This window comes from Strongylocentrotus purpuratus, unplaced genomic scaffold, assembly GCF_000002235.5.
Source record: "Strongylocentrotus purpuratus isolate Spur 01 unplaced genomic scaffold, Spur_5.0 spur5_scaffold_8, whole genome shotgun sequence".
NCBI classification, from domain to species: domain Eukaryota; kingdom Metazoa; phylum Echinodermata; class Echinoidea; order Camarodonta; family Strongylocentrotidae; genus Strongylocentrotus; species Strongylocentrotus purpuratus.
Window position 1 is genome coordinate 14,390,459 of NW_022145614.1, and position 25,762 is coordinate 14,416,220.

A 25,762-nucleotide genomic window follows, 5' to 3' on the forward strand; every position below is an offset into this window, starting at 1 on the left:
TAGTGTGTGTTTGAGTAATTTTTTTTTTAAAGACATTTGTTATTATTTTCCCTCAAATCAAATACATATTGTACACATCAAAACTGGATACATTGTATGTATATTGATATTTTGGATAAAACATAAATTGCAATAATAAAAAGTAAACAAAAGTACATTTTCATAAAGTGTTTAGAAAACATTTTCATATATATGATCATGAATATTAAAGTATACTTGAGGGAAATTTGTTGTCTTTTCTCCCCCCCCCCCCCTCCCTTAAACATACTCCCAACACCCACATCCACACACCCAAGCTCACACACACACACACACACAAACAGAGAGTCATGTGTACCTAAAGATGTATGCATACTAGTAGAGCATCGCAGCCATTCCAGCATTTTTTTTCTAACCAAAAATAGATGTTCGTTATGTTCTTTGAAAAGATGGCATTCGATTCCTATTGGTCCATTTTGTGATACAGGTCATCTTTTCTCCATAGCCTATAATGTTTGCTATGACATGCCGTGAAACAAAAAGTGGGCAGATAATTTTTCATTTTGCAAATGGATCATATCGATAAGATGTTTATAATGTTTTGGATTCTGTAGTACATATTATGTATTTGCCTTGATGAAAGATTGAGGTATGGGGGACGTTTAAAGCCTTGTTCGCATGTGATTTGATAACTGCCTCTAAAGAACATTGCAAAAATAAAGACAATTTTACATGTGGTAAATGAAAGGCCAATGGGGTGAAAAAAAGGATATATTTGCACCAAATGGCCCCTATTAATCTTCTGTTCATTACAAGATACGGAATTGTGAAGCACATTATGCATATGTAATTTTTTAGGGGTCGTTTTAAGGCCTCTCGTTCATGTGTGGTGTGGTAAATTGCCTCCCAAGAGCAACTGGAAAGATAATGACCATTTCACATGTAAATGAATGGCCAGTCGGCTTAAAAAATATTGTGCAACAATGGCCCCTATTACATCTCTTTTACAAGATATAGAGATGTGATGCACACTATGCTTGTACCATTTTAGTTAGCAGCAGCTTTTTATTTTGGTGTGTTCTGGGGTTTTTTTTCAGGCGATTTACATCATGTGGTTCCTCAGTTATATTTCCCTCTTTTAATGTCTTCTTTTTAGATTCTCAGTTTAATTCTTTCTGTTAGTACCTTATGCTGTGAGCTTTATTATGACGGTATTATTCCAAGTTGTATTGCCTAGATTTAAATTCATTGCTATTTAACTGAGCTTGGGTTAAAAAGATCAAAGAAATTTAGTAAGAATGTAAAGAGAGGAAGAGGGAGATAGAGATAAGACGAGAGATATAGTGAGAGGGGAGAGATGAAGTGTGTGTGAGAGAGAGAGAGAGAGAGAGACAGGGTGTGAGGGAGAGAAGCGGAGAGAGAGATGAAAGTGGAGAGGGCGATATAAACCTAAAGTAATGGGAAGGAGGGATACAAAATACATAAATAAAGGCAGGTGATAAAGGGTTAGGGAGGAGAGAGTAAGAGATAACAGAACAGAGAAAGGGAGATAATAAAGGAAAGGAGAGAGAGGCCCGTATTCTGAAGTGGGGGTTAACTTTAAACCCGGGTTTAACTAAACCAGACTTGAGAATAAGGGCCAGAGAGAGAGCAGGGGATGAATGAAGGATATAAAGAGAGATGAAAGATGAGAGGGGCCGAAAGACAAAAAGATTGATCGCACGGGTGATACAGAAAGCGAAAAATGAAAGGGTATATATCAAAACAAGGGAGTATATTGATAAGAAGAAATAAAATAGATTTACCAGAAATATTATTAGCTAAACATTGTTACAAAGAATACGTTTGCTGCAAATTGCATAAAATCTAGAATGGGAATGAAACCATGGCCTATTAACATTTCCAACAAGCGAAAATGGCTTTTTCTTTTTTTTAACTTGCTGATATATCTCTTTAAAAAAAGTAAATTCAAATTTTCTGACAGAACAAATTTATTTTAAAAAATGGGGGGGGGGGGCGGGGGCGGTCACTACACATGTTATGACGCATTTGGATATAGACCCTATGATTCTAGATGGTAACTTATTCATGACTTTGGGATCATAAAAAACACAAGATTTAGATGGTGGTGGACATGTTATGCTTTCCACCAAGAGATGGCGGTAGATAATGTGCTACTTACCAGTTGCTAATGGCTATGAGGTGAGAGTGACTGTACTTGTTATCTGCACCTGTTAGTCTGTTACCCTCACTGACACTGTTGTTTTGCTGCAATTTATCAAATACCCAAATTCCACAGAACAGTATCTTGTCTAGCAGAGAACAGCGGGGATACCCCTATTCATGCACATACAGATAATAAATAATAATAATAACTTATAAAGCGCACTTGTATCAGTTTATATAACAACTTAGCTAGGCATATACAAAACAAAATACACAAATCTCTCACCAGGATTTAACAAAATAAGGCCATTAAAAAAAAAAAAAATGTTTAGTGTCCCCGCCCGCTTCATTTTGGGGGCCGTCTCCTTTTTTTTCTTATCTCTCTTTTAATTTTTTTTTTTATTCATTAACAAATATTAAAAAATAAAGAATAAAAACATGAAAAAGATACTGCTAAAATGATCTATTTCTGATAAATACTTTAAAAAGGCGGCCATCTTCAAAAATAGCCCGACTGTGAGGGAAAATGTACCGAGCGGCCATTTTGAGAAAAAAGAAAGGGAAAAAAAAAGGGCCTCCTCCTTCCTGATTTTCAAAAAGGCACTAATGGCCTAATAGCAGTAGTAACTCTGAGTGAATAAAAAGCTTGTTATCATGTTTCTGAAAGGTTTCTAGGCTTTGAATGTTTCGAATGTCACTTGGCAGCTTGTTATAGAGAATTGGTGCAATATACACAAATGCGCATATTAGACTGATAGGGAACGAAGAATAATGATGCAGTAATTAGAATACTCGCGATGGAGCAAAGCGATTGATTGTGCACCATAACTTAATTATAGAACGTTCATTTCTTAAAAACTCTCATTTATTTTTGCTTTTCTATTTTCTTCCTGTGCATGTTTGATAAGGCCAAGATTTATTTTTAAAAAAGGAAGTCGTCGTTAATTGCAATAAAAATCTTCAAATATGATATGGGTCACTTATACATATGAATATAGGTTCTAGGACAATTACCCCTGGGCAATCACCGGCCAAATACAAGCGGAACAATTACCCCCAAGGACAACTACCCCCATGAAATTACCCCCCCCCCCCCCAGGACAACCACCAAAGAGGACAGTTATCCCGAGATCAATTAACCCCCGGAAAATTACCCCCGAGGACAATATCAAAATTACCCCGGAGGATAATGACCCCCATTTACAATTACCCCCCCCCCCCCCCAAAAAAAAAAAAAAAAATCTTTTATTAAAACCAACTGATTATCAGGGTGGACTTCCGGAGCCTATGACCTTCAAGCATTGCTTTCTCTTTAGGCTCCATCATATTTCTTCCCTTATTCAACTTAGTCTTATGTATCATTCTTTTTTCTTTTTTTTTGTATAAACGCATCCTAAAATGAGTTCAAAATGTAACATGCTATATGTAATGATGTACTATACAACATGTGAGAAATATGAAAATAAACTGAAACTGAAACTGAAACTGAAATGAACAGGGGGTAATTTTCGGGAGGGGGGGGGGGAATTTTCCTCGGGGTGGTTGTCATTGGTTGTCCTGGCGGGAAGGGAGGGGGTGTGTAATGTTGTCCTAGATTGTAATTTTCAGGGGTGGGGGTAAATTTTGTCCTTGGTGGGCCGGGGGGGGGGGGGGGTGGGGTAATATTTATGTCCTCGGGCCCTGTGGGATAGTTTTCCGGGGGTCATTTCTGGAGGGGTAATTTTCCAGGGGGTAATTGTTCTGATACGATGCTACGATGTGATGCTTCATCAAAAAAACATTTTGAAGCATGGAAGTGGGAGATAATGAAGAAAAGGGAGATAAGAAGAGAGAACGAGAAATAAATAATGTAAAGAAGAGATTGATAGGATCAAAAGTCCACTAATTAATATAAAGCTTGAATTCAAGTTGAAGACGAAGAGAAACTTAGCTTCGGAAGCGGCATACTTCCGGTATTACACTTTGATCTATTCTTATCGCTACGAATAACCATATTCGGCACATGACCCCGCCCATCATTCACAGGTGAGTGAGTTATGAGGTCATCGCTGTCGGGTAATCCCTCCCTAACTCATATCATCGACACAACCGCGATGGATAAATTGTCTCTCTGAAGTTTTGATTATGTCTTGTAACACATTAGTTAGCTTTCCTCTTGCCTGTCCTTAATGGTTCTGGATACATGTAGTTGGCTACCGGTATTATAGCTAGGGTAAAACAAAAGACTCTTCTATTTCGATTAGATACCCCCCCCCCCCCGCAAACTGTCAATAATGAATAAGCATTCACTTTATGCAACTTGCACCCTTGCAAGAGGTAAAGATTTATATAATTGTATTGGTACAATCTCTACCTTTACATAATGCAGGGTACTAATTTGTAATGTAATATATAGTGTATTGAAAAAATTATCATGATTGAAATAAAAACGCAATCAAGCGTAGATACGTTTACATCAGTTTGAATCAAAAGGGTGTAAAAAGAATGATTGGAACGGCAAAACAATCCATTGAATTAACCGTTGTGTGACTTTTTACTTCGGAATTTGATATGCGGTCGCGGACGCGCACGCTCGTCGCATTTAGGCCCGCACGCTCAGAACACACATAATATTCAAGTCAAACGCGATTTGAGGAAAGTACCGCTACAGAATACATCTTCCTAAAACGAGATAACTGCTAATTGGTAAGATTTCTCAAACCCCACCAATTACATAATCGTCAATAATATTATTATGTATATTTTATTTAGTGTTGATGAATCAATGGAGATGGTAATAAGGGAGAACATCCGCAACTGTTGATCACCACCCAAGTGGCACTCCTGGCCCTACGTACGCCTTAGCTTCTCGATCCGTCGCGGCATCCTGGCCCGGCCCGGGCCCTGTACTAACTACTACTGACAGTAGTACTGTAGTTTGCTGCATCTTTAGTACTAGACCGAATTTTCCGTCTCTTTCGTTCGTTAGCCTCTTATTGGGGTAGGGTCGGCTCTCCCTACCCCAATAAGAGGCTAACGAACGAAAGAGACGGAAAATTCGGTCTACTTTAGTACTAGTAGTAGGAAGGCCGAAGGTCGACAAATGTCAGTTCTTATTAAAGAATGCCTTAGGCCTATACCAGACGGTTATTTCTGTCTAGATCTACTTACTCCATAATTAAGCTAGACTTGTGACGTATACTATGAGTATGAGCTTGTGCTATTGAATGACACAGTCAAACTCGAAACAAACTGATTTGCAGTTGTCTTTGAGTTTGAAATTGCCTTTGCCACGATGACATTGGCATTAGCAAAAAGGGTGGTTCTCATAAAACTAAGTATAGGCCTACTGTAAGACTGCTGACTGTTAATCTCATATTGTCTCACTACTACTACTACTAGTTTCAGGAAGAACTAATTTGTTTGTGTTGTGAATTTTTTTACATTCAAGTTATAAGATAATTGATCAGAACTTCAGGAGGAATCATTGCTCAATTAAATTATAGAAATAAATTCTCATCATTTTCATTGGTCTTTGACTATTCTCCAAAATATGAAATGTAAGGGTTTGTGAAATAATAATCATTTTGGTTAAGACCTGTGGTTAGTTGAGATTCTTGAATAAAAGAAAGTATGAAATGTTACATGTAGATTGTTAAGCAATCCACATTGTTGTCTTTTTGGAGAGAGAGAATGTAAATGTAGTGCCATCAAAAAAGATTATGATGAAATGACATGAAGAGATGTTGTTTTGTTTTGTTAATTGTTTTCAATCTTTTTTTTTTAATGGACCTGGATAAATTCCTTTGATGTTTTTTAAACATTTTGTGAAACCTTATGTTGGTAAAGTAGTATATTTTGTTGCTATTTTCACTAAATGTATTATGTCATAGAAATCATTTTAAAGAATGCAATAAATACCTATTCTGCAAGCCCTTTGGACATTGATCTTCCAGTTTTTATTCATTTTAAAAGTATAACCTCCCTTTCATCACAATGGGCTTAAAGGAAAAGTACACTGTACAATGTATGGATAAAATGTCAGATATACAGTGTTTATGCAATAATTAAACTGTACTCGATTTTATTAAATGTCTATTAACCTTATTTTGACATTTCAAAATGAATATTTATTTTTTTGAATTTGAAGAGGTATTTGAAAATATGCTCATTGCTGAATGTGATTAACCATTCCTCCATTTTTCCTTCATTTTTTCTTACTTGCAGGAGAGATCAAGAGGAAGCAACTACCAACTGTGATAATATACCATGTAGAACAACCATTGTGCAATTTTTGTCATCACTAAATCTTCTAAGTTAAGAAAAGCTTCAGCAATTTCTTCTGAAATAAGTAAAACATTAAAGGAAACGATGGCTGTAAATCTGAGGTGGAACAGGACACATAATTTGTGTTTATCTGTAATATATATATTAGCCACACTACAACTAACACTCGGCCTCGCTTTGCCTCGAATCAATGTGCCTTCCAATGCCTTGCCAGGATTTAAAGTGACTGAAGTAAAGAAAAGTGGGCAGTTTTCAGAACTTCTTTCAGACTCCGATGTTCACAATCTGTTCCAGATAGCTGAAAATGGTGCTTTGGAAATCAAGAACTCACTCGAGCACCTGGCCAACAGTGACATTGCTCTCAAAGTTAGACACACACTTCGAGGTCAGTCATGGGACGATCTCTTAAATTTACATGTCGAGGACACTTCTCTTGAATTTTCAAAAAAGTCGTACAGAGGATACGTCTTTGAGAGCCACGAAGCAATCCAGGAAGTAATGGGTCTGGATGATCTCCAGATAGCTTCAACAAAGCCTGTATCATACCAGCTGGCTGGAGAGGACAGTGCTAATTTCAGGCTTCAAGTCAATCCTGAAGGCAGAGTTCAGATCTTCACCTCTGTTCCTGTGGATAGTGAGACAACCTCACAATTTCATATGGAAATTAAAGCTTCAGCTCAAGACCTCCTTGGGAACCCACCCCTCATGTCTCTTCCTGCAGAGGTAACCATTATCGTTCGTCCATTGTCCAACAATTTTCGTCCGTTTGGGGATGACATAATGTATCCTCCCAATGAACCTGTGAAGATGGTCCGTGTCCGGCGAGACGTCCTTCCTGGAGAGTCTGTCAATCTTACAGAGTCGACAGCAATGGACACTGTTGTCCACACGATCACAGAAACAGGTGCTGATCTGCGCTACGCCATGGGGACTCCCGTCAACGACAAGTTCTCCATTGATGAGATGTCTGGAGATGTGACACTTTTACAAAGTGTGGATTATGAAGCCTATAGTACCAATCCCCAGGAAATACTAAATGTGCAGATCACAAATACTTCTGATCCTGGTAAGTTTCATACATATTTTCTTGAAAATAGTTGAACTTGTATTAACCCAGATTTTAGATGCGATAAGGATGGCAAATTTCCCCTGTATGCTCTTAATCTTACCATTTGGATGGCTCATGCATGTGTACATGTACTGTACAGTTAGTTGTCTTGGGTGCTTATTTCATTTTTTGATGATTGATAGGACTGGTTTACTGTACTAGAAGACACCCTTTAATATTTCACACTTGCAAGAGGTACACAGTGTACAAAAGGCTTTTGTCATCCTACCAGGTCCCCATTTCTCTCCTGGGTATGGAGTGGCAAATGTAGATCAATGCCTTGCTGTACACTGTATGATGAGCGTTATCCTGAAGACTTGAGAATAACAGTACATACATGTACTACATGTACAGTAACAGGGTACTACAAATATTGGTTGACTTAAAATACACATGTACCTGTAGTGTAGTGGTATTAAACATGTTCAAAGAAATACACAGGTGCACAATGCACATAATATTATTTATATCCTACGTGAGCCCTCTATTCCTCCAAAACGATTAAGCATTTGTATACATTAATTGAGTAAAGTGAATTATAAATTGTGTATTTTTCTTAATCTGAAACGAAACAATTTGACATGAACACAACTACTGTTAAAGATCTCGGCAATCATGTTTTATAACATCTTTATGTCTTATATGTTTTGTATTGTATGCCCTGCTTTGGCAGTTATGAGCCATGACCTGGACTACTCTTATTATATGTCTGTGGCTGTGCAATTCTTTTATGTTTATACCATGTTCCTTTATTGAAGAATAGATTGATAATAAAGTGATACAAAATCAAAAAATCATGCATACTGTACATGTACATGAATAGTACATTGTATGTGCTTACAGGGCCCGGTTATACCCCAAACACAAAATGTCATATGTAGTAGAGTATGTGCTGCATATGTAGGCCTCCATTTGGTGTACATGTACATGTACATGTCACTCACTATTCCTACCAACAAGAACCTGAACAGTGAACAGATGGCAGAATCGACACAATCAAGCAATTTGCCACAATTACTCTCTGGTATGGTAAGATCATCTAGGAGTAAATCAAACGTGAAAGACTTGCGAACGAATGCAAAACTGTCAATAAGTATGAAACATGAAGTTGATTACATGTATGTACTGTAATGTACATTAAAAATGAATTACACATGGATTAAACCTTTATTTAAATTCGATTTAATTTTCAATGACATTATAATGCAGATCTCTATCTGCAATTTACAGAAAGCATACACGGACAAAGATTGCCTCAAAATGTAATTTTCGAGTGCATAATACATATCAAAATTCATTTCTACGCACAATAACATCGTCATTCTGCTTGTTATGTTGCAAGCTCGTTGTGTTTACATGTACAGTACGTGTAGTGTGTATAATGTTTGCAGAGGCGCTTCGGTGTGTTTACTTAGCATGTGGAGAGAAACTGGCGCTGACTGGTTAAATATTATCGCCCAATCAACCTTTTGCTATTTCAAGTGAGATGACAAAGCTGGATCTTTGTCCTGTTTTGTTATGGATGATTTTTTTTGTCTGACAGGTTTGAAAGCATTGTACATGTAACTTGTAATGTGTACAGTGTAGGTCTTTAGAAGTAATGTATAGGAGTTGTGAAAAACCTACATGTACATGACATGTACCTTATGCAGTATTTCTTAAATGTATGTACCCTGTACTTCATGATGGATTATGGTTTTGTTACAATTAATGAAAACACAGATTTCAGGTACAGGAACCGTTTTCTTGATATATAATGGTAATTTTACAAGTTAAATACAGTGCAGGTTACACTGTATGTCAACATGTACATGTATGGCACTTCATAAATCAGTGAATTAACTTTGCCTTACTAGAAAGAGATTGACCAGGGCTAAAATCAGTACTACACGTAATTATGCCTTCATTAGTTTACTGGCCAATGATTTTACTTGGCACCTAGGCTGCATGTTCAATGTACATTTATAGCTAAAGCTTGAATGATCTTTGAAATTAGAATGCACCTGTACATTGCATCAGTCTGTTTCTATTCAGTCTAATACAATAGCTACATGTACTGTATGTGTAAATGTCAAATATAGCAATCAATTAGTCTACCAGCACTCCCCTGCCAATGAAGCTGTCGGTGAGCTAGTGATTGATAATGACAAAGTACCTGTTACTATCAAGCCAACGATAACACACATGCCTCAGAATATGCCCTACGATATACATACATGTACATGTACGTAGTCTTTTACAAAGAGCCTCTTTACATCCATTAGGCTGCATGAATGTACCTTTTTGCTCGTTTAATACACATTTTCAAATATACCCTTACCCTAGTGGCAACACCTTTCTGTGATTACAATTTATGTACTTTATATCTGGTGTTTCAAGTCCGCGATTTTATTTCAAATGTATCTCTCTATACAGTGCGTCCCAGAAAAAACGAAACACTGGGTGCCTGCAATAGCAGCATGCATAATTGACAACAGACTTAACTCCGTTTCGTTGACAATCAGCCATGCATGGAGTCTTTCGTCTACGGCTGATTGTCAATGAAATGGAGTTAAGTCTTTTGTCAACTCAGTTTGTTGCTACGGCAGGCACCCAGTGAAAATGAATTCGTTTGATAAAATTATGGAAATGCAAGTACTACTTCAAACAAACAGAAGTTTGTCATTCCTTGCTCATTTTTCCTGATTGAGGTGTCATATGAAAGGGCAGAAACTCAACCTTCTAAAAATGTGATTTTCCCCTTGAAACTCAGATACCGTCCGCCAAATGACTTTTTGGTTTCCTCTCTTCAAATTCATTTTAATCACTCATGCGTGAAATATGTATTATATGAGTTGCATCAAATGAAAGAGGAGAATCTACATGTAAGCTTTCCAAATTGTGTCATTTATTAATTTTAAATTTGATTAAGTTATGATAAAACATCGATAATTCTCAGTTTCGTTTTTTCTGAGACGCACTGACTACATGTGCAGTACGTATCAAGAAATGGTGTACCGGTACATGTATACTGTAGTATTAACATCGACCCTGGAGATGGGCCCCTTCTGTTTCCAATGTACCTCTCAGTATGTTAACACATGTCAAGAATGCGAGCAGGGACATTACTCCGTAACAGTGCAGCTCTCGCTTGGTCACATAAAGGTGGCGAATTTCGAGGGGAGGCCCTCATGTCTTTAACTGGATGTTTGGTGCACGAGGTAGACATCTTTATTTAACATAAAATGTCATTGAGGTAACTTGCTTCCAGATGATCCAGTAGGTTAGGATTTTTTTACAATGTACAAAATGTTACAATGTACATTACATTGTAATTTACAATCACATACATACATGTACATGTACATTTGCAAGTTATGCAAAAATAATCATTTCATTCATTTTTTTCTTCCATTTCATTTATTTTTCCATTAAAATATCATACATTTTTGGGGAAGAATTTTATTAAATCTTCTGGGTGTTGTTCTTATGGCACTTTATAGAAACACTGCAAAAAGAAATGCCAATACATTGATTACAGATTACAGTTTATGTACATAGTGTTTATTCTTCTTTTTCGGGGGAGAAAATTGTTTCATTCAAGAAACATGGGTGTTGGTATAAGTCTTGCTGTCTGGAGCAAATTTGGTCAACAGAATTTTTTTATTCAACCCTCTCCCCCCCCCCCCCCCCCCACCCACCAAGTTAAATCAAGTCTTGTCTACAACATGAATCTTTAGAAGTGACTTCATCATGTTGCTCACATCAATGTAATGTTGTTGATTGGCAACCCTGCTCCCGTCCCAAACCTTATCAAATCAATGCAACGTTGACTCATCCTCTCCAACGGATCACATTAGGCCTGTCCTCATCAGCTCGAGATTGCCAAATAGCCAGCTATTTCTGATTTGGGAAATAATCCCGAAGTTACAAATCGCGTCTTCACCAGCTCGAGACTTGACCTCGAAACTTGAAACTGGAGCTCAAGAAATTAGCTCAAGATATTTTGCTCAGCGTTCGCGCATAGTGCAAGTCTTCTGGCTGGTGAGGACGCAACAGACAAATAGCGGGATATTTTGCAAACTAGCCCAAGATATCTTGGGATGATTATCTCGACCAAATATCCCGCTAATTGCAACTTCGAGCTGTTGAAGACGCAAATTATCTGGATAATATGCGATTGAGATAGTTCAAACAGCAGGATATTTGGCAATTTCGAGATGATGAAGACGGGTCTACAGTATTCTAGACGGTAGGAAATGTTAGGGTGGAGCTATGGCAGACGAAGAGCTGGGGACTGGGATCACTGACATTTAAAACCACAATGTACTTTCACTTTAAAATAGAACTTTGAATTGAAGCAGGCATCCACTGAGTTAATTAATTTTAGGCCACATCTGTATTGCCAATAGACCCAGATGTAGATGTGAATGCTGTTGTATAAATGTACATGTACACTGTACGTGGACTTAAAAAGATTCTACGACTTGTGGATTAAATACCAAAACAAGGTTAAACAAGGTTTTATCCAGGATGAATGAGTGAAATATACTTACAAGTACATACATGTTTATTTATGCTCAATAAATGCCTGCTCTTCTGTCAGAACACTAGAATACGTGAGGAAAAAAAAGAAATGCCATCTTCAACCAATTAGGCCATTAAAAAAAAAATACATGTTTAGCGTTCCCGCCCGTTTCCTGTGGGGGCCGCCTCCTTTTTTTTCTTCTCTTTTTTAAATATGTTTTTTTTTTTAATTTTTAATTTATTTATTTATTTTTTAAACATGAAAAACACACTGCTAAAATGATTAATTTCTGATTTTTTTTTTTTTTTTTTTTTAAATAAAAAAATGCCAGCGGCCATCTTGAAAAATAGCCTGACTGTCAGGGAAAATATACCGAGCTGCCATTTTGAGAAAAAAAGGAGAAAAAAAAGGCCTCCTTCCTATTTTTCAAAAAGGTAGGACACTAAACATGTTTTTTTTAATTTGGTTTTACATTATACATGTATGTTGGACTAGCAATTGATACTTGGGGTATCTTTATAGGAGAGGCCGGTAGTTCAAGTTGGTGACCACCATCTTGAGACAGAGAGCATCTACAATGAAATTAGATCCTGTTATCACTAGATTCCTATCAAGCCACATAAAACAAGTGCTGCATTCCATAGATTGACAAGTTTGCAACATGCGCGTCTCCTTTGGTTGGAGGTCATTCTATTCCCATCATTCAACTTAATACACATCGTAATCGTAGCCTACATGTACTTGTCTACAGGGGTACAATAAGTGCAGGCATTACGCCATTAGTATCTTAATTTATTTCTACATGTACAGTTGTACATTCACACAAAAGCACAACAAAAATTTGTATACAGTTGATCTAGTGATGACATTTAATAATTTAAGAAGAATATGCATGTACATGTACATCGTGTATAAATGTCTCTTTAAATTTGTATTAATAATTGTACCCACCGCATTTTCTATGATGAAAGGGCAGTATTAAAGAGAAGGTTGAGTTCTGGGAAGAGGTGAAAAATAATTTGTGAGCGTTACTCATTCTTATTATGCAAGTGTGGAAGAACATCAGATGTGACATGTTCCCTGAAAAGCATGGCTCTTCAAATGCCTTCTTATTCTAAATATGCATGTAACATCGTAAAAATCGGGGGCTGGCTTTTTACACCACGTGTTCGTGTAGTCCCATATACATCTTTCTGTGTACAGTGTTTGTAATTTTACCAAGTCTTGGCCAAATTTCTTATCATTTTGATGATTCCAGAACCTTGCAATACACACAAATTCTTATATGCTAGATGATCAACCTTTTCTGGTCGGTTCCACACCGTTTCTTTCACAATGAAATCGCATGACCAGAACTCAACTTCATCTTTAAAGGCATCATTGCATACCCATAGCATATAGACCTGTATGGTGGGGGTATGTACAGTGTACTGTACAAGTGTACATGTAATTGTTGGTCTCAATATTTGCAAATTAGGAATAGGAAAAGAAATGATAAAAATCCAGGAACCCCTAAAGTAAATGTACACAGCACATGATAATTTGTTATCATAACAATTAACAAAGCATGTGTATCAACTACATGTACATGTACATGTACATGTATGTATGATGACTACATAATACTGAAGTGAAGAATAAAACGCCTATATCATTGCCACAATGTACAAACAAGCAGATGCCTCTCTCTGTGGAAGATAAAATGAAAAGAAATATATTTGCATGACTGATGTGAGTGCTATTATATCGTGATCAATATCACCTCAGGCGTGTTGAACCAGCCATAATTTACATGTACATAATATTCTGTTGTGCGCCCGATGGCGAGAATGCTCTGCGGCAGAGCATTACAATTGAGATTGTATACGGAGGCTACATGTACATGCACATTCTATATGCATGATGTTATTAGCAGCAAATCATGCATGAATACTGGATGTCGTGACCTGATATTGAACCTTTTGCAGGCTCTTTTGCAATATGAACATTGTCTTTAACCAATGTTTTAAATTTGGAAATATAAAACAATGTATTTGATGAGGAAGTTTAAGTCTTTACATGTACATGTATGCACTATGCAGACAAGTGCAGTTCATGCTTAACGCTTAAAATTTAATCATTTCATTCTTTTAAACAAGCAGATGATACATGATATACAGGAATATTTGTACAGTATGTGCTTTTAATTTGTTTTTATATATTTTCTTCCCCCTATTGGTAATGCTTACTAGAACAAATAGCTTGAAACATAATGGCCCGAATTCACAAAGGAGGTTTGTCGACAAACCTTGGTTTTCGTACGTCATATGACGCGTTTTACGCGTTTTTTACAAACCAGGTTTGTAAAGAACAAAAGGAGGTTTGGCGAAACAAAAGGAGGTTTGAGCTCAAACCTTGCTTTGTGAATTCGGGCCAATGGGAGTTGCATGTACATACATTACATGTACTGTATAGACATTCCCAAGTTAATCCGGACTCGACTATGTTTACCGATTTATGGGGTGCCTGATATCAACCTGTCTATTTCCGTCATTTAATTTGGAATGAAAATTGAAATGAAACGAAATGAAATGAAAAGAAAATTCAATTTTCTATTCAAGTAATTCACATATTTATACATGTGTGTACACATGTATGTACATGTACATGTAGCATGTGCACATGTACAATGTAAAAATGAAGGCCTATATTTTGCCAAATTCATTGAAAATTTGTCAGAGATGGGGCTGCTCAGCTGCTGAAAATGTTTCATGAATCATTGTGCCAACTTAGTACAGTACATGTAAACCAGGAAGCTAGGATTCAAACCTGCTTAATTTCTAGTCCTCTTGTTCTATAAATATACTATACAACATGTACTGACTTACATTGTACACCTGTATTGTATACAGACACCATGTACTGTACACACACAAACCTGTCTATTAAGGCCATCCAACTTCTCAAGGGAAAACAGGAAAATTGGTCACTGTAGACAAGTGGCCTTTCTAGCCAGGTTCTACATTATCTCTAGAGGGAGACAATATTAATGAAGGTGATCACTAATTCACTATAGAGAGGTGGCCGCAAAGTCAGGTTTAACTGTACCTGAACATGTATATGAATTTATTATTTTATTTTTATATAAATTTCTTCAGCTTTGAATTCTTTAACTTTATATAGAAAAGAACCAAACAAAAAATAGATGAGCGTGGTGCCAAGAGTTCACAGTGCAAAGAGTTTAGATGGCTTGTTCATGCAACTCAATACGTTGTCACGCAAGTGCAAGTTGAAAATGAAACGGCCCGAGGCCTATCAAATGAAATTCAATGCCTCTTTGGCTGCAATCTCTGTCTTTATACTGCAGGCATTATTATAATGAAATTCAATGAGCCAGAGGAGGTATTTTTCATGCTGTCTTTCTGGTAAGGCTGCTGGTACATGTAGCCGACATGAAACCCATCAATTCCTCTGCCGTTTTGTTCGAGAAGCACCTACATGTACATGTACATGTGTTCAAGATGCAAACATTTACTGTTGTTCGATATATAATACTTTATATGTTGGTCAACATAACATGTACAGATGTACATGTACATATATTCATAATTCATGTACATGTACATGTAGCTGCCTATTTAGGCATACATGTACAGGTACATACATGTACACTGTACATCTAGCTATTTTCATGTGATGTACATGTAGATTAAAGAAAAATAAGAAAGGTTTAATTTTGTGATGAGCCAATCTAAGAATTGGCCAATCAAAGTATAAGCCATACACTACATGTACATATACAGTACATGGAGTCATGGACGTCTTGGACGAGGACAATTTCTACAGTATACATTGTATTTTACACATTAATTTTGTTCATCATTCCTGGATAAAGTGATATCGCCAGATGTTATTGTATTGTTTTTAAAGAGCAATCAATGAAATCTATACAAACATGCGCTACTACACATGTACACTGTCATCGCGTACATCAGGGATGTGACAGTTCCCATTCCAGTAGTTTTGTATTCATGATGCTACTGCATGTAAAGGTAATGCTGCAGGATATCAATTTTTACATCAATTTCGACTGTTTTTAGTTCTATTATTGTTGCATGAAGAATTTGATTTACTTTGATGAAGGGTTTGAAGAACAGAGAATCTCACATTTCACTTTCTTCATCGTAATATTTTAAAAATTATTCAAATATCAAAGTAGGCCTACAGTTTACATGTACATGTACATGTACTAATATAGACCAAATAAGCTCTACATGTACTTAACTCCATGTACCTGTAAATTTTCTATAATTATTTGCAGACTGTCTAAACATCATGAAGGATTTTAAAGATCACTTACATGTAACTCTGTCTTTAAAAGTAATTTCATTGTGCTCTCATCAAAGTGGTCAGTTCACATACAGTACATGTAGCTGCTGGCCTTGCACAAAACTACTTGTCAGAATGTCAAAATACACCAATTTATAATACCTTGGCAAGTAATCATTCCAGACTGTAATGTGACTTTTAATGCTGTGAGAACAAATTATTACGCAGGAAGCCAGCGCAATTTGTGCTACCTTTTGAGTCCCTTGGCACGCTTTAATTGAATTGGAAGAAAGTATGAACATTTAATTTGTTGAATTGTAATTGTTAACACTTCAGTTCAAGTACATGTGATTGATACTTTTGTTGGTATCCAAATTGACAGATTGTGTTAAGCTTGTAAATCAATTGTTTCCTGTCTAAGGAAGTCATTGAGATAATTACGCAGGCCTACATACACCAATACTGATGTAGCTAAAAGTGGTAAGAAGAAAAAGAATAGAAAAGAAAGAGAGAGAGAAAAAAAACATACAGGATCCAGAGAACAATGTAGCGTTAGAAGATTTAGGCTGGGGAACGCTGACAAAGAAAACCCACAGTGAACAAGTCTAGATTTAATCAACCATTAATTACTTAAATATATTCTGAATTAAAAAGTACATTAAAACACATTAAATGTATATGTACATGTACTTTAAAGTTTTTAGACGACACCATGTTCATTGTTGTGCATTGTACATTTTTACATATGGGGTATTTTCAAGATTTATAAGGAAAGAATATGTACACTGTACTGTATAATAATATTCGGTTCTTGTATAGCGCATATCACATTATAGAACGTCTCTATGCGCTTCCAAAGAGCTTTGGAAATTATTACCCTAGCTTTAGCTCCAGCAGCCGGAATCAGCACACAGTATGTACAGGTGTAGCCACAAATTGCTACATTTTTAAATTATGCATGTACATGAAAGTATTCATAGAATATTTTTGTAGAAATCTGTCTACTTGAGCTTTAGTTTTCAATTTAAATTGTATCAAACATTACTAACGTTTTTGTATCAAGGAAAAAACACTACAAGACAAAAGAGGGATTTCTTTCAATGCAAAACTACAGGTGGGTGTACATGATCTGAAAACAATCTGAAATATGCAAGGTTGGTATCTTTGTTTAGAACCAGGAACTAAATTGTTATAAATACCAACGAAGATGTATTGCTCAGAGGTTTACCAAAACATGTATTCAGAAGGGAAACTGCAACAGCTGGCCAATTCACATAGACATTCATGTGCAATGTTCATGTACATGTACAGATGTGAAGTATGAAATACAAATACTATTCAATAACCATTTTTAGTATTAAATGAAGAGATAAATTTGTATTTTTTTCTTTAAAATAATTTCAAATATTCAGGCATGGGCAATGGTACCACACACATGTACAGTTGTATGTACAATAAAGTCTACATGTATATTTATAATTTCCTCTAAAGAAGTTACATGTACATGTATATAAGGAAATTGTTGGGAGGATTATGAATTGCATATTTATTTTCAAGCAAAATACAGTCAAAAGAAATCTGAACTTGTTTATAATTAATGCTCCTACTGCTTGGACAACATGGGGAGGATTTGATGTGAGTGTAGCCTGTTGTTGTAATGTTTCATTGGAAAATTCAGGTAGCATTATTATCGAATAGGAATTCCTTCATGTTTCCTGTGTTGATATAAATATGAGCAACATGGAAGATCATTATCAATCATGCGAAGAAAGCAAACAAATCTTGGCTAATTATTAACAAGCAATTTCTTTGTAAAGTTTCGACATTTGACCTCCATGTTCATGAAAATAAACACAAAACAATACGAGTGGAATTATTATGAGCATCAATAATGAGATCTGTTTGTCATTGTCTTCAAAATTTAATTTGTAAAGTTTGTTAAAATTCATGGCGCATCTCACTGTTTCCATATCTTGAAACAAAACTGTATACTCCACAAGTTCACATGTTGCAGAAATAGTTTCTGAAATCTGATTTATGAATTTTTGTTCATGTACAGGTACATGTACATGTACATTATTAGCATTAAGAATGATAAACTCATAAATTATTTTAAATCAATTCAGTTCATTTTTATTTGCATATTTGATTAAAATCACCGTAACAAACACACAATACAAGTCAATTCCAACAAATAAAATACAACAGAACAGAAGTATCAAAATGTGGGGGGACAAACAAAGGTCAAAGGCTTGTCCGTAAACTATATAAGTAATCAAATATAAAATAAGTGGTACAACAGGAAGAAAGAGAAAAACAAGACAAACGTATTTTGAATTAATGATTGTGTAGATTTCATCACAGCATGTACCGGTTCATGCAAGGCTCCTTCGTTTGATCATATTTATGCACACTTTCATTTTTACAAACAAGTTTCAGCCAAAATAAAAGAAACTAGAAAATGCTTGGTCAAGAAAAATTGTATACATGTACATATACCATACATGTATAGACATATTGGCTTGACAGAACAGGTGTATTGAAAAGTTACGCGGTCAAGTCTTTCATTTTGATTGTCACGTCTCATTTCCCTCTGAATATCATCATCATCATCATCATAATACATCATTGCCTTGTAATTGACTTTCATGACAGCAATATCCCTCCCCTAATTGCTATTCACAATCCCTGGATTGATATCATAATCCAACCATGACTACAAAGTCATCTTCTATTTTAATAATAAAGGGCAGTTTAATAGGACACTGGAACTGATTTGAAAAAAGTATACCATAGCCCCAGATGTACAGGTTTGTAAATGTACATGTACAGTGTTTATGATAATGTTTGTAGGCTAGCCGCTTGGAGTGCTCTTTGTTCAAGTTAGTTTTATGTCGCCGTATTTCTACTAGAATTGTATGCTATATTTGAAAAATATCAATGTTGTATAGTATTGACGCTGAGTAAATCACTGTTATTACATTGTACTTAAGTTTGATAAAATATGAAATTTGCTATTAAGTTAGGTTATACAGCGTATAAAAAATGTGGTGCTGTTTAAGTTCTAAAGAATTTTATTGAAGTAATATTGTGAAAATGTGTTATATTACTATTAGTTATGATACATTGTGTTAAATAGATCTTTTAAAAAATAGTGATTTTCTATATTTGCCTATTTTGGGGGAATGTAGTCTCTCAATCATTTTTGCTTTCATTATTCATTTACATGTACAACTGTACATCAAGTAAACATTTCATATTGCATACGTGTAGGCCTACATGTACATGTCCTATGTAATCATTTACCAACATTTCTTTCCCAAAGTACATGTTTACATACAATATACCTGCACTATCTGCATATTGAAAAGAATCTGTCTTGCATACAAGTACATAGAGGGGCAAAAACAACTTTATACAGCCATACAGATAAAATATATGGAGTAAACAATGACATTCCATTGTCATGACCAAAGTTTTCCATGAGTCTCAACAAACATCTTTCATGCTCACTGTGAGGTCAAAGGTTTAAAATGATTCTCTTTTCTTTCTCTCTCTCTCTCTCTTTCTCTAGCTCAATTTCTTTTTGTATCTTTTTGTATCTCTTCTGATCTCTTCTCATCTCCGTTTGATGTTTTGTTTTAGGCAGGTACAGTACTGTTTTTTCTGCTTCTTTTGCAGCCACTCTGAACTAAAATATGACATCTACAGGGGGTACGCAACGTATAAAGAAATCTATTTAAAAACTTCAAAGAAAACAATATAACGGCTATCATATAAACATGTATACATCTATTATGTACAGTCATCGTGAGGACAGAGTCTTTTCATTTGTCAAGGATTTGTAAAAGAATGATATTGTTTGTGTGCATCCAGCCATGGCAGAAGAAGGAGAAGGCGCGGTTCCATTATGCACGCACACACACTCTCAAGGTACACATGCAATGCTTGTCTGCATTCCGCACGATTGACTCACCCCACTTCAACTGCACAATGATGCAGAGTAGAGGCCGTTCGTTCGTTCTCTGCATTTTGTGGTGAACCTGTAGATTGTATGCAGGCTTTTGTGTATGAATCTGGCCGCTTTGTGCGGGGGTGTGTGTGCCCTCTCTGAATACTCTTCGTTCAGTGAACTGACACAGCGGGGGCTGTATTGCATTTGAACTTGCCACCTGCAGATTTCCATATGAATCATGTTTATTAAATAGATGGCTTTTGAGAAATTTGTATGAATACATTTTTTTTTCTCTCTAACTTGCGTTAACCTGTATTGGAAAACTATACATGTAGGCTTACTGGCTTACTGGCTTATACTACATACATGTAGTAATGCTGCAGTATACATGCATGCCTAATGTGTTTTTATGTACTCTTGTACAGTAAGCCTAGATTTGTAGATGATACACTGACTTGCATACATCTAGTTCTTACAGCCTACATGTACATAATGTATGTTGAAAAGCTGAAATAATATAATCACTTAATTACTTACATAATATATTTATGTTTTTCCATGAAAATTCACAATTGCACATGTATGTTCAATCAACATTATCTCAAAGAAAGCTATGTTTTATTTTAAACATAAAAACTGTTTCACTAATATCATTTATGTACATGTACAGGTGTATATTCAAAAAAGTTGTACATACATGTACCGGTATGTACATTTACACCAAATATGAACATGTGGAGAAAAGATCTACATTATTACAACTACATTGTAAACCTCCTTTTCCAAATTGGGGGAAGGGGGAGGGGATGCAAAAAAGACGGTGTCTATTGTACTGTGAATTACTCTTTGAAGCTCAAGTCTCAGGTGAGATGGACAAAGACAAACTTTGTTTGGATTACAAAGGGGAGAATTCCATGTTTTGGCCTTTAAAACCTCAACCCTTTTGTGTCAACAAACCAAGGAAGTACTGGTAGGCCTATACATGTATACAGTAGGCCCATTCACACTGCAGAAAACCCCGGTTGAAAAACCAACGTTTCTTTTTTAAACTACGATTTACACTACTGGAAAATCATAGAAAGATTAGATTTTCTGTTTTTTTCTTTCTGAGTTGTGGGCATGCAATTTACCTATTGCTGCTCTGCATGCGTTAACGCTGAAGCGAGGAGAGTCATGAGACCCCAAAAAGGAATAACCTACTGGTGTTTTGAAAGTAAGCATTCACATGCACTGCAAAAACCAGTACAGTTTTCGGCTGGCGATTAAAAATCAAACACACTCCAGAGTTGGGTCTTTCTATTTTGTTTTTTCGTTATGGGTAAATACCTAGGAACTTAAGATAAAACTCCAGAATGTGGGGAAAAAACCCAGCAGTTTTTGTTTGTTGTGTAAATGCCCCTATACAGTGGGGGAAATGGATGGACAGTATTATTGATAGTGTAAAAATTCAATATACAGCTTTAAGCTTTGGCTTCTTGTTACTTCTTTGGTAAAGAACTGACACTTGTATAAAAAATGCATATCTTTTATCGTTGTCACATTCTGTTCTATAGTTACACACATGTACATGTAGGTCTACAGTGAAAAAAAAACACTTCATGTTATACTGTTCTTATTATGTCTCATTATCTCTATAAATGAGCAACTCTAAGCCTTTTTCCCCCATTCATAATTCATAACCACATGTACATGATATACTTGTATGTCTGATAACAGTTTCAAGCTGATATGCCTATTAGTGCTTGAATCCGAAAAAACATCAAATACGGTTACATTTTTGTGTTGATTAATGTTCACAATTCCAGACAGTGAAAAAAATACACGGGGGCTCGGGCGATGTAGCCCCCGATAATCAGAAAAGAGCCCCTGTAAATTTGCATAGCGTTCAATGCAAAACAAATTTTAGAATGTTATTTTCATGCGGGAAAGCGTGAAAAGTAGCCCCCGAAAAATAAATGTTAATTTTTTCCCTGATTCCAGAATAAACTAAATAATACTACTTCATTACATACCAGTATATGGGACACCTTTGACTATTTACCTTAATAATATGTTTGATTCTAAGCCCAAGATAAATCAATGTTGAGTTAATTGGAAATGTTTTGTATCATGTACTAAAATCAAAGTTTACCGATGGTTTAAAGGGATCGTTTCACAATGTTAAATCTGAGATACACGGCCCTACGCGTTATCAGTGTCTGTGATATGGTGTAATATTGAAGCCCTAAAAAAATTGCGCTTCAAAATGATCAAGAAGTGCCTCAAAAAAGTAAAAATCTTTGAGTGACCGGTTTTACCATACTCTTTTTCCCCAATAGACTGTAGTGTTATGAAAACCGTCAGGCGAACGGTTTTCAAAATTTGTGATTCCAATCATAAATATCTTGATAATCAGACAAGCGATCAGCTTGTAAAAGTCATGGGGTTCCTAAAGGTTTATAATTATCATTGCATCATGAGCTAAATCCAGAATTTTGTTTCAGAATCTGAGACAAAGTTACCGGATCCCTTTAAAGATGCTCATGCATGTGAAGTAGGCAACTTGGCGATCACTACATAACACTGTGCGTACGTCCGTGTGCTGATTTCTATATACATGTACATGTACCCACGCTTGAACAACTTAAATAGGTAAAAGCTTATACTACAGTATAATCTTTCCCTTCATCATTTAATTTCATCAATTTCTCTTTTTTTTTCCTTCAATATTTGTAGATGCACTTGACACATTGGTGGTGACCTTTGACATCCTGGATGCCGATGACCTCCCGGTCTGGACCATGCCGGTGTACCCCTACATCGCTGTGGTGCCTACGGATGCCCCCAATCAGGCCTGCATCTACACCCTCGAAGCCTCTGACCAAGACTTGGGAAGCGACATCACTTACTCTTTGAGGGCAGGTAGGTTACAACCGGGAATAGGGGCTGAGAGCAATTCGCCCTCTAGAAGCTAAACAGTGCCTCTTTTAAATCTTTTGGAGTGTAAATCCACTGTTATACAAATTTAGATCCTGCCAAGTTTCAACCAGGGATAGAGGCTGAGAGCAATTTGCCTCCATACAGTTAAAAAAATGCCCCCTTTGAAATAATAATTTTTAAAAACCCACTATAAAATAATAATTTTTAAAAGCCCACTATAAAATAATACAAACTTGGATCCTGCCAAGTTACAGGTAGATACATAATATGAAATTGTCTTACAACAAGACCAACCCAGGCAGTGAAAAAAACAAACACATTGCAAGCAGGTAGGTTTCAACCGGGGATAGGGCCAAGAGCAATTCGCCCCCTAAAAGCTAAACAGTGCCCCTTTAATTTTTTTGTGTGTTAATCCACTGTTATACAAATTTTGATCCTGCCAAGTTAGATATAAAATATATAATTGCCTAACAATAACAAGACCAAGGGTCCAAGACCCAGGCAGTGAAATTACAAACACATTTCAAGCAGGAAGGTTTCAACCAGGGATAGAGGCTGAGAGCAATTTGCCTCCTTTAAGTAAAAAAAAAAAGTGCCCCCTTTGAAATGATTAATAAAATAATACAAATTTGGATCCTGGTAATTTAGATGGATTGAAAAATGTAAAATAACATCACAAAGCCAGTATTTATTAGTGCTGATGTTTTTTTATTCTTTGTCCATACCTTTGTTGTTGAGACTTTACTTTGATTTTTTTTTGTTTCCGAGTAGCAGTATCTTCTAAACTTTCTAAAGATAAGTGCTCAGCGTATATAAGTAGAAGTAATGATATCGTTCCTACATTATCAAAGACAACATTTAATACTTTCGGTACTGCACCATTTTTGTTGAACATGCATTTCCAATATAAAGTCAAGTCAGGCTTCATAATCAAGGGGTTAAAATTTGTTATTCTATCTCATATAAAATACCTATCTTCTGAAATATAATATTCTGTGACATACGTACTTACAGGTGGAGATGGCGCTTTCACTGTGGGCGAAACAGATGGCTGCGTTTACACGGCCATCGTAAGCGGGTTTCCGGGCTACGTGCAGGATCTAGAGTACATTCTCAGCGTGATGGCGACGGGTACGAGCGGTAGTTTTGATGGAGGGGTAACCGGGACCGTCCGCGTCTACGGCGGCTCGTACCCACCTCAGTTCAGCCAAGAAGAATACAGTGCTTCGGTGCTGGAGGACCAGGCTAATCAGGCGTAAGTTATACTCTTAATTTCTCTCTCTCTATCTCTCTCTCTCTCTCTCTCTCTCTCTCTCTCCCTTCCTCCCTCCCTCTCTCCCTCCCTCCCTCCCTCCCTCTCTATGTATGTATGACTGTGTATGCATATATGTATGTATCTATCTATCTATCTTTAATTAGAAAAGGAATATATGAAAACAAAGCCATTTGTATTTTTTTTTACTGTCAGATCAGAAACGTTGGCAGCATGAAACTTTCTTAAAATGTCAATGGCAGTGATTTTGACAGCAAGAAGCTATTGCAAGTTCGCAAAAATAAAGTGCTTATGTCAGTTGAGATTCGTTTTTGCAGTATAAATAACTCACAAAATTATAGACATCATGAACCAAATTTGACTGGTGATAAAGAAGTTATCCAATAAAGTCTACTTCTACCGTCTCCTTCTACCATCTACTACTTCTACTTCTACCGTAAATGGAGAAGTCTTGTACTGTTGTCACCTCCTATCTGATTCTACTTTGATACTATGTTTGACTGATTTTCATTTGTTGAATAGTACATGTACAGGTACCTTTAATGGGATCCGGTAACTTTGTCTTAGATCCTTTAAAAAATATCCTTGGTTCAGCTCATGCTGCAATGATAATTATATACCTTGAGGTAAAGTCAGGAACCCCATGACATTTACAAGCCGATCGCCTGTCTGATATCAAGACATTTATGATTGAAAATCGAAATCAAATTTTGCGTTTGCCTAACAGTCTAACACTAAAGTCTATTGGGGAAAACGAGTATGGTAAAACTGGTCACTCAAAGGTTTTTACTGTTTTGAGGCACTTCTTGATCATTTTGAAGCGCAATTTTTTTAGGGCTTCAATTTAACACCATATCACAGACACTGATATCACATAGGGCTGTGCATCTCAGATTTAACATTGTTAAACCATCCCTTTAAGCAAAATTAAAAGTTACACTGAGCTAAAAACAAACTAAAACTAAAAGAGCTGCGTTGTGTGAAAGCGTGTCTCAGCACCTAACTCCAAACCATTGTCTCCTTAGGGTCATCCAAGTCACAGCATCATCCTTCTCACGCAACGTTCCATTGACCTACTCCATCGTCGGCCCAGAAAACAGACCCTCCCACACCATCAACGCCAACGACGGTACCATCACTCTCGTAGACGCCATCTTAGCAGAGGATCTGCTATCCTACTTCTTGACAGTGAGGGCCACGGAACAGGTGGTTGATGGACTCTCGTCTGAAGTTAGGGTAGGTATACCAGGCCTGATAATTACCCAATTTAAATCGGTTTCC

The 25,762-nt window shown here is 36.3% G+C and overlaps 1 protein-coding gene across 3 annotated transcripts in view; it reads left to right on the forward strand.

Annotated features, from left to right (window-relative positions):
- The first annotated feature begins 4,747 nt into the window (after positions 1 to 4,747).
- Positions 4,748 to 25,762, forward strand: part of LOC589984 (neural-cadherin) — a 62,012-nt gene continuing 40,997 nt past the window's right edge. For all 3 annotated transcript variants that reach the window (XR_004062242.1, XM_030975365.1, XM_030975366.1), the window contains exons 1-5: positions 4,748 to 4,830; positions 6,352 to 7,477; positions 23,005 to 23,190; positions 24,223 to 24,463; positions 25,507 to 25,717. Coding sequence is in view for 2 of the 3 variants with exons in the window: in XM_030975365.1 (XP_030831225.1) it covers positions 6,496 to 7,477; positions 23,005 to 23,190; positions 24,223 to 24,463; positions 25,507 to 25,717 (1,620 nt within the window). In the remaining variant the exon portion in view is untranslated. The remainder of the gene's footprint in view (positions 4,831 to 6,351; positions 7,478 to 23,004; positions 23,191 to 24,222; positions 24,464 to 25,506; positions 25,718 to 25,762) is intronic.